The 10,270-nt window shown below is 34.9% G+C and overlaps 1 protein-coding gene across 3 annotated transcripts in view; it reads right to left on the bottom strand.

The window, feature by feature from the left end:
* LOC110449170 (beta-1,3-galactosyltransferase 1-like) overlaps positions 1 to 7,561 on the bottom strand; it is a 14,291-nt gene extending 6,730 nt beyond the window's left edge. For 2 of the 3 annotated variants that reach the window (XM_021495866.1, XM_021495856.1), the window contains exons 1-2: positions 7,474 to 7,561; positions 415 to 1,905 (exon numbers count right to left, since the gene is read on the bottom strand). In XM_021495866.1, coding sequence (XP_021351541.1) covers positions 431 to 1,699 — 1,269 coding nt within the window. In that variant the 5' untranslated portion in view covers positions 1,700 to 1,905; positions 7,474 to 7,561 and the 3' untranslated portion in view covers positions 415 to 430. Of the gene's footprint in view, positions 1 to 414; positions 1,906 to 3,621; positions 3,722 to 7,473 lie in introns of those variants that run through there. The other variant, XM_021495874.1, reaches the window with a different exon arrangement.
* Positions 7,562 to 10,270: the final 2,709 nt, after the last annotated feature.

The following is a 10,270-nucleotide window of genomic DNA, read 5'->3' as shown; positions in this document are numbered from 1 at the left end:
TGTCCTGGATGTGACACAAAGGGCTATAACTCTCTCTATATATATGTCCTGGATGTGACACAAAGGGCTATAACTCTATATATATATGTGTCCTGGATGTGACACAAAGGGCTATAACTCTATATATATATGTCCTGGATGTGACACAAAGGGCTATACCTCTCTATATATATATGTCCTGGATGTGACACAAAGGGCTATAACTCTTTATATATTGGGGCATGCATTTAACCCAAATTAAGTATTTGACATTCAGCCATTCCAAAAGTTACTGACATGTATACATCTGTAACATTAAATGAGTATTTGAGATATAATAAAGTGACACACTGACTTACAAACTGATGGATTGCAAATTAAACCTTTGGTCCTTCTGGTAGTACCAGTAAGAGATTAAGTCTTGTATTAACCTACCATGCCAGTGTCTGCCCTAGTTCCAGGTGAGTCTCTGCTCGTTAGGAGCTGGTGAACACAGGTGACTGGTCCTGGCTGCGATGGTGTTGTTGAACATCCTCTCCTGTTGGTCGGGCAGCACCTTGTGGATGACCACTAGGTACAAGTAATTACACAGGGTCCAGCCCAGGCTCATCATTGTAAAGCGGCCACTCAGTAAAGGTTTCACTTCAATGTCTTGTGCGAGGATTCCTATGAAGGCATCCTCGTTAGGAATGGGTGTTCTATACCTGCTCACGTCTATAAGTCTTGTCACGACGTCCGAGGACAGAAGATAGCCAGCCCCGCTGGCATACCTAGGGTAGAACTCTTCCCCGTACCACTCCTCGGGCACATACCACACACTGTTAGGGTCCCGCAGCACCTCGTGCGGTTTATTGGACACACTACCTATGTACAAGTCATTCGCATCTCTATGGTGCAATATGAGTATATGTAACAGGTGAGTATTGACAAAACAATCATCATCTGTTTTCAGCACAAATTCTGTTGGACATGACTGGCTGGCCCAGTGAAGTCCATGTAAAACCTTATAGGTGAGATTCCTGTAGGAGTCTATATAGCTGCCTTTGAGTACATCATTGTAAGTTTTTATTTCCAGATCTATTTGTCGATCCACTGTATCACTATTGGATTCCTGCTGTGAACCAACCCCTAAGAGAAAGACACATCCCCAGGCATCAGGAGGCAGGTTGTGCCTCTGAGGCTGGCACCACGAATTCCTGATAGCAATTCTACGATCAAACTCTGTTCTGGTCGACACTATGAGAACTAGAAACTGATATTTTTGTCTACATAACTTGGTATTTCCTAAATTATTATTAAAATCATAATTTGATATATTCCATTTTGGAGGTTTATTTTGTATTTTTGAAGTCACATAGTTGTTTGGGTCTAGGTCCATGGGCCTGGGTATGAGCTTTGGCCTGTGATGGGCGTGGTACTGACTTCGTACCCGTTCCCACTCCTCAGGCACATAAGGCACAGTGTTGGAGAAATACTTCAGTAAAATGGTATACAGTATAATGAACCCTACAGTCACCACCAAAACTGTTGTAATGCTAGCTTTAAGTAGAACTTGCGGAGAGGTCCTACGTCTTCGCATCACCGTAACGGATACCATAAACGATGCTAACCCCTTCCGACTGCTGTTGTCTGTATTTTCTGTCAAAGCTTTGTGATTCTCGTTTGGATCAATATCATGTTGGCCCTTACAAAGTAAATCAGTCAGCTTGGACGAACTCATGGCTGATGATGCTGGGTGATGATGTGGAGCAGGGAGGAGAGTCCCTGTCAAAGCACAGAAAGGAGCTAAGGCTATGATCAGATGACCTTTGTCGACGTTGGTCAATCATGTTTCCTCACAATCGCCAACTACCACCCATGCCATCATGAAAAGATAATCATCTGTATTGGGAATGTGTTTCAGTCAATTTTCACTTCATCTTGTTCCTGTTAAAGATAAAAAAATATTGTTCAATAAACTATACAGGACAAAGGACACTAACATTGTTCACTTTTAGCAGGGGTGTACATACTCCATTCCACTAGCTCAACCTACAGGAGAAATAGATTTTATGTAAGGACTAGTAACATTTTCAGGATTTACTATGAAAATATAAGTTGAGCTATTGTTTGTTATTGACAAACATTTGTCTGTAGGCCCATTGTACAATAATGACAATTAAAATTTATGATTTCCAGGCAAGGGCTCACGTGTCATCAGATTTATATATCAAATATGTTAATGACTATAAACATACAAAATATCAGTCAATACGTCACCAAACGTTAAACACAAAATCATGTGCATACCAACAGAGTAAAATCCTACGCGATCAATGCCAGGGACGAGTAAATTTTACGTGAGGGCAATTGCAAGTGAAAAATTGAATATTTACCTACAGCTGTTACATGAGATTTTTGTTCAAGCCTGCCTTTAATTCTTTCCTCATAAATGTTCGTATGATTTCAGTTGACCCTTGACATTTATAGGTCAAATATAATTTTTCCTGGATTTTTAAGAGTTGAAACACTAACCATTATATGAAATAGACACGTGCTTTAAAACCCAAGAGTCTAATCTCATTTTGGATAGCCAAAAACATACTATATATATAGCTATCATTTAGTATCAAGGTTCTACTGAAAGAACTGAAGTATCTTAACCCTTTCACCCCTATGTAACTTTAGTCGACTCTACCATGCATTGATATGGATGAGTCCATTATGGTTTACAGTTGTGAAAGGGTTAAAGAACTCTAGTCTATATTTCGTTTAAGTATTGATATAAACTTTGTAAAAAAACAGACATAATTATTTTCATTCACAAACTGTACGTAACAGTTTATGTATGTAACATCATGTACAAATGCCCTATGGCTTTTGAACCTCGGAGAAATAAAGAATCTTGTTTCCCTCCGGTAAGGGCAATAAATGTATAATATAATATTTCCCTGTTGTAAATCATTTAAATTGTCAAGTAACAAATATCTTTCATATGTACATGTATAAGGCATATTGTTCTGTGAATGATAACATTAATAAGCTTCCTGCCCAAATTTTTTAATGCAGCAGCATTCTCATGGAGAGTATTTATATTGTCAATGCACATTTTCTGAATGACAATACGCCATTCAGCTATATACACACCAAGCAATATGTATACGTAGTATGCAGTACATGTATGTAGATCTAATTTTCTACAGGAGATTCTACATTCCCAAGTGATATAAATATATATATTGGATATATATATACTCTAATGTCAAACAACAGATACATATATTATTTATAACCTGTCACCTGAAATGTCATACATCATTTGTAATGACATATGATAAATGTAGTTTACATAGTAGAGACAAAATATCACAGTACATGTAGTTGATGCTCATCAAATCCATCGCTATTTCACCATTGAATGTAATTATATTTAAAGGATGTGTAGAAGAAGACCTAGCTAGCTATATCTAATATAAACTCACAAAATGTGACACATTTAATTTATATAAAATTTAAAACTGTATGTATTTTGTACTCTCATTTTTGAAGAATAAAGAACGACGACGATTACGACAACGACAACGATGATGACGCTTACAAAATAAACATATGAATGAACAATGCAACATGCATGTATAGATTATAAATGTCACCTGTACGTACATTACCTGGCCTGTAACACACCGAGACAAGTCTAGATCTAGATACTGTCACATTTCCTGTTGTCCCACAGTCATATATACATTTGTTGCCTTAAGTAGTTTAAATGTTTAGCAATACATGCATAAACATGTACATGACGAACACTAAAGCTTAAACATGATAATGAAATAGATGAGATATGATGTGGTCAAGTGTGTGTATATATGTATATATGAGCCGGTGGCAGTGGGCTACATTAGAATATATACACTGATCCAATACAAAAAGAGGACACTCACTTGATGATGACAGTGCGACATATGTATGTATTTCATTGTCCCCAAGCTGGAAGAACTGGAGCAGAAAGACTCGCCTACTACACACTACAGGCCATTAATAAATCATGACTGCACACACATGTATACACGATAGTTCACTTCACATCTTTCAATGTTTTTAAAATGCTGCAAAGCTATATCTATTCAAATCCTATTTAAACATGTGATTCATTATATTACTGAATATAACTGATTCTTGTCGTATTCATATTTCTTCAGCAAAAAGGAAATTACCTCAAATAGTTTTCTCCTAAAGACTTACAAATAACCCCACAACTTGTACATTACATAACATTTGACAGTGTATATAGTGTCAATTCCAAGTATCTCTATTTTGAACCAAAATGAAACCTTCCTAATTTTTCCGTATATATAGTTCTGACTTTTGAAATCAGCTAAATTAATTGAATACTGCTATTTTTTTCAAATTCATCAAATTCTGATGATCTCTAACTCTCTGAGCAAGTCTCACTGCAGGCAAAACACTGGGGAATTCCACTGTTGTTTTTCATGCATACTGTAACATACCCTTTATTTCATTTTGGATACAATTGTAGTGAGACTGTGCCACGACTAGTTTATCATTGGTGACCAAGCCTTCACAGCAATAAGCTAGACAGATGTATTTTCATAGGAGTTTCAGGGTTAGACACTATAACTAACTGTCTTTGCTTGGTAGTCCACAGGACTGGTTGAATAGATTATTTACTACTCCTTCATTAATGCAACTCTAGTCCAAAGATTATCAAGATCAACATCACGAAAAACATCATTGAAAGTAATTGACACTTAAAATAACTACTGTCGTAAAAATATGGTGAAGTTTTAGGAAAATTTTGACAATTATCATGCAATATATCTTATTTTAAGCAGTTTTCAAAATTTTGAAAAGGAATATTCTTATTTTATAATCATATTTTTTACTAGCCCAAAATTAAAGGACCAGTTAGGCTAGGTGATTCACTAGCCAAGTGTTCACTTCGTATACACTCCACTTAAGAGGAGTGTATACAAAGGGAACACTTGGCTAGCGAAGATGCACTAGTCCTGGCTGAAATCTAGTAGTCCAGGACTAGCGGACTAGTGTTAGCGTCGACCCCCGAGTTTGTAGGTCAAGGGTTCAAATCCTGGAATGACATATGACTTGCAGAGTTTCATTTCAACTCATTTCAATGCTCATATAGTCTTCCTGTCATTAGGTTAGTGTTTGTTCAGCAAACAATTAATCCTGCAGTATTTGTACTATCATTCATATGTGAATTAATATTTGGTTTTATAGTTGTCAAACTTTGAACAAAATCTCTTTCGGTAATATTCACCAAATTTCCAATAATTGGAAGAAAAAGAATGTAAGACCAGATCAGCAGAATAGATATTTGAAGCAAATATCAATGATTTTGAGACCATTAAATATTCATAGTAAATTCATTTTTTTTTTTTTAAATAATTGTTGTGAAGCTATATTTCAAAATTATCTTAAAAGCATTTTTTTCACAAATCAAAGAATTTAATGTTCTTTGGTAGTTTCTTACCATGATTAAATCATCTTTGTTCCTTTTGGTAAAATTGGCAACTGTTTATTCATCAATCAAAATATGTGCATTGCAAGTTTAATGATTGCTCTACGATATCATGGAATTAGATTTACTATATATATAAGTCTGTGACAATAAGTACCTATGGATAAAAAGTGTGTTCAACTTTCAGCCATTTTCAAATTGGACAATGAAATTAAGCATCAATTTGTTCAAAAAATAATAATTAACTATGTATTTTCAATATTTATGTTGAGGTAAAATTTGATTGAAATTGATTACAAACTGGCTTCACCATAATTACTTTTTAAGAATTTAACTCACATTTAAATTTATATCTTTTTTTATAACCCAAGGTTTTGTTTAATTTCACCCTTATATATATACAAACATTTTTAAGTTATAAATATCAGTTTAGATGTTGTTATGATAAAAACTTACTGTGTTCATGCATGTTTCATGAACCAGGGATAGGCACTAACTTTTTTTATTTGTTAGTCCACAGGACTAGTTGAATAAATTGTATTACTAGTCCTTCGTCAATGTAACTATAGTCCAAGATTTCCTGATAAGGAAACATCGCAATCTACAGCACAAAACATCAAAAGTAATCGTTGGTAGAGGACTTAAAATATCTACTGCCATAAAAATATGGGGAAGTTTTAGGTAAAATCTGACGATTATCATGCAAATATTATTTCATGTAGTTTTCTAAATTTTAGAAAGTAATACTTATTTTATAATCATATTTTTCACAAGTCCAAAGGACCACTTAGGTTAGGTGATTCACTAGTCCTTGCTGAAATCTACTAGTCGAGGACTAGCGGACTAGTGTTAGTGTCGACCCCTGTGAACAGTTGTGTGGTCGGAAGAATTTCATGTGTATGTATGCTATGGTCAACCATGTATTTAGGTTAAAACAATCTAATGACAAAAAAGACAAAGGAAGACTAACAAAATATATGCAGTAGGCCTAGCCATACACTACTAAACAGGCTTAAACAAGGTTTCAACCTACATACATTTTGAGGGTAAAACAACTTTGTGCAAAATGACCCAGGACAAAAAGGATTTAAGGCAAAATGACCCGACACCGTTTCACTATCAGTCGCTAGGTACCAAGATTTTTCTTCCTTGTGACATTTTTGTACTCAGTCGTTTTGGTACCAAGATATTTCTTCCTTGTATAAGACATTTTAGTACTCACAAAAGTTGTTCAATATTTTGTAAGACTATTGGAACATGGACAACCGTTTCATCTACATTCTTTGTTTTCTTCATGTGTGTTGCTGATTTTAATTTTCAAATTCTTTAACATGTTTTCGTGTGTAACAAAAAATCACCAAAACTCCCTTTTCTAAGGATACTACTGTGTATTAAAGCAAATATAATTCGAACGAATCTAATTAATTTACTACTGCGCGCGGAACCATTGTTTCTAGTTATAACAATCAAGTGGAAAATGACAAAGATATGTGTACAGTAGATTGGTCTATAGTTTAACTGCACAGGCTAAGTTATAACTTACTACAACAGTTAACCTAAGCAAAGAGACGCTTAAGATCACAAGGAATTGCTGTTATCTGAGTATCTTTTCATTTAGATTATATCAGACTAGCTAACTCCTGTATATATTCAGCAACTCAGCTTTTATTGAGGCCAGCGTGTTTTCATTAAAACGTACGTACCAAGGCTAAACTTTATCCTCATAAGAATGTTTCTAGTTAATCATTTGCATTCGATGCGTTTTAAAGTAATTTCTATTGAAACGTATCATAGCCTACTGTAATTTGAAAAAATAAACAACAATACTGTTTAAATATGTCCGTGTCGGCGTGTGTTTTGTCTGTGATCAATGATTGACGCCAGCTTCATATTGTAATTCACACATGTAACATGGCTTAAATGATATCTCCACTTCACTGAGTACATGCTTAGATACAAGTTTACATTGTGTATTTAATAAAACAATGTTAAAATAAGGAGTCGATTAAACTTACCTATTTCGACACATATTCGATGAAAGTTATGCCACAGCTAGTACATGAACTTGTATCGTATCATCGTATGATTGCCCCCGTGTCAAGGTCGGAAGGGGCTATAACTCGAGACACACCTCCAAGGTTTAACATAGAGGTTGCAATACACTAATTTATGCGCATTGAATAAGCGTTGAATCCGAAGTCGTGAAGCTACCTTAAATATGCTACCGTAATAAGTTTAAAGATTACTTATATTAGGGAAGTAAAAATAGTAAATTCTGAAATACAAAAGTAAAATTTAAAAGATATTGTTTTGATCGAAAAGAGGATAGGAAATAATAAACAATGACACGGAATTGGCCAACATGCATAGACAGCTGGAATAAGCCCTTCTTCGAATTCCGGAATAAAAAAAACGTTTAAAGTAACGGAAATATCTTAAACAGTTTTCATATATACAGGTTTACAAGATACTGCATACGTGGTATATTATAAGGAATACGTATAATACTGTCCAAAACGGGTATCAATAAATCCCTGATACTATGAATACTTTATATTACCAACTAATCGGGGTTATCCCGTACCCTAATTACCCAGCCCCATGTGCTTCCCAGACTGAGATACCTTGGCCAACCAAAGATGACTGAGATCAAAACAAGTTTGGCCCGGGGTAACACGTGGAAAGCCTTGACAGTGGCGGGAAAATATGATGTCGTATGCTTCATGACGTCATAGGTATGTGGACTGCAACGTTAGCCGGATTTGCACCAAGTTAGCGGGGCACGTTCGGTCACTCAATCTCGCAACAGAGAAAACGTTCAACAATTCTTAAGATTATTATTATTTCTTTATTTTTCCAATTTGAAGAGTTACAAACACACCATATACAATTTAATTTATAGTAAATTCATAACTAAATATATACTTATGTACAAAAATAACATGAAACATCAATGTTAAAGACATTGTTCGTCTTCGATAAAATTTTAAGCACACTGTTAAAAGGATAATTCATTGTATTGTAATCTGACAAGGAGTGCAAGTAGCAATTAGCTCTATATCAAACTCAGTACTAAAAGGGCACCAAAGATCGTCTCTAAGTGCCAAAGTATTTGTAGGATAGTAGAGGACAATGTGTGAAGAAATGTCAGTGTGTAAAATACTACAAAAAATGACACAATTCAATTACATTGGTAGATCTTATGTCTACGCACAACCGAACTACTTTGAACTCCCCTAACGTCTCCTAATCTGTGCGCACACTGAGCTACTAACCAAAAAGTCACTTGTTCTGAGCGTACGTTCACAAACCGACCATTAATTTCCGTGTGCTGCACTGAACAATAAAGTCCCATGACAGATTTCCATAAACTAGGTATTAGATATTTATGATAATTAATAGCATTTACCTTAATAAGATAGGATTCGTCTCATCTTTAATAAAGCAAAAAGAAGAGGTATCGCAATAATCTCTATCGAGATTTCCAATGATGGAAGATTACTATGAATTACTATGAATATTGAAATGGCATCTTTATAACCCAAACAGAATGTCAAACTGTCAAATATAATTTGGCATGGGTAGACGGGGCTAATCGTCTGGATATATGTATTATCACACGTAAGTTAAGTATTTTATTCAGAACAAAATATACCTATAATTTGAATAACTATTTCATTATTGATGTAAAGGATTTGACAACAGCCCAAGACTTATATGAGTCTTCTCCCATCCTTTACATATGTCTTCTGTTTTAGCCGAAATAGATCAGCTCGTCAGCCTCGTGTGGATAGCACCGTCGTAAAATTGTGACGTCATAAAAAGTCAATGGCGATCGTGACGTCATTGAAAGGTGAATGGCCAACACTTATATGTCACTTAACATGCTTTTGTTTACAAATTGGACTTCGATTGAGTTGTGAATGAAATAACAGGAGGAGAGAAAAACAATCATCCCCTATATCATGGGGTGTAACAGGGAAATCTCCAACCCTTGGGGTTATTTTTTGGTTGTCTAACCCTCAGGTTGGACAACAAATAAATCACCCATAGGATTGGAAATTTCTTTGTCACTCTCTCAGGGTAGGGGAAGATTCTATTAATTTTAATCTCATTAGATATTTTGAAGACTTAACTACGGTGGACTGAGACTTTAATATTATGGTCTGTAAGAGGAAAATGGCGAAGGATAGCAATAAACAAAAGCGTTACGTAGGATTTTCTGTTTAATACATTTCTTGGAACGACTGGTAATACTATTGGCTGTGACCCGTCAATCATAATCTGTCAGTTGATTGGACATCGATCACAATGACGTCAAAATCATATCGTATTTTTAATCCGATATCGCTTTATCGTACTGATAATTTTCCACTATTACGTCAAATAAATGATTAGCACATGGATTTATATACTATCAGAATTCAATCGAAAAAATACTACAATAAAAAAACTGTTATAAGTTATTACCGTAAACAAATTTCTATAAACACAAACAAAAGATGAAGAGATATTTAAATATTAAATTCGTGACTTCATGCAATATGTAAATAGAAGTTTAAAGATACCCCATTCGTATAGATATACAGAGTTCAAGGTCGTGTCCTTGCAAAACACTGATAAATTTGTAAAAGTACTCCAACATCAAGGTGCACACACGAACCTTACATGTATAGTCGCTAAACAACGACACAGCATAAATCCAACTAACTAACGTCAAGTGTTATTCTCGTTCACTAACTGACAATCAATGCTGAAGTATACTAGTAATACATTAACTTTTATATAGATTAAACGGAAACAAAAATGTAG

Source organism: Mizuhopecten yessoensis, unplaced genomic scaffold (genome assembly GCF_002113885.1).
Source record: "Mizuhopecten yessoensis strain PY_sf001 unplaced genomic scaffold, ASM211388v2 scaffold431, whole genome shotgun sequence".
Classification (NCBI taxonomy): Eukaryota; Metazoa; Mollusca; class Bivalvia; order Pectinida; family Pectinidae; genus Mizuhopecten; species Mizuhopecten yessoensis.
The sequence above is the reverse complement of the archived record's forward strand: the minus strand, read 5'-3'. Positions and strand labels throughout refer to the sequence as shown.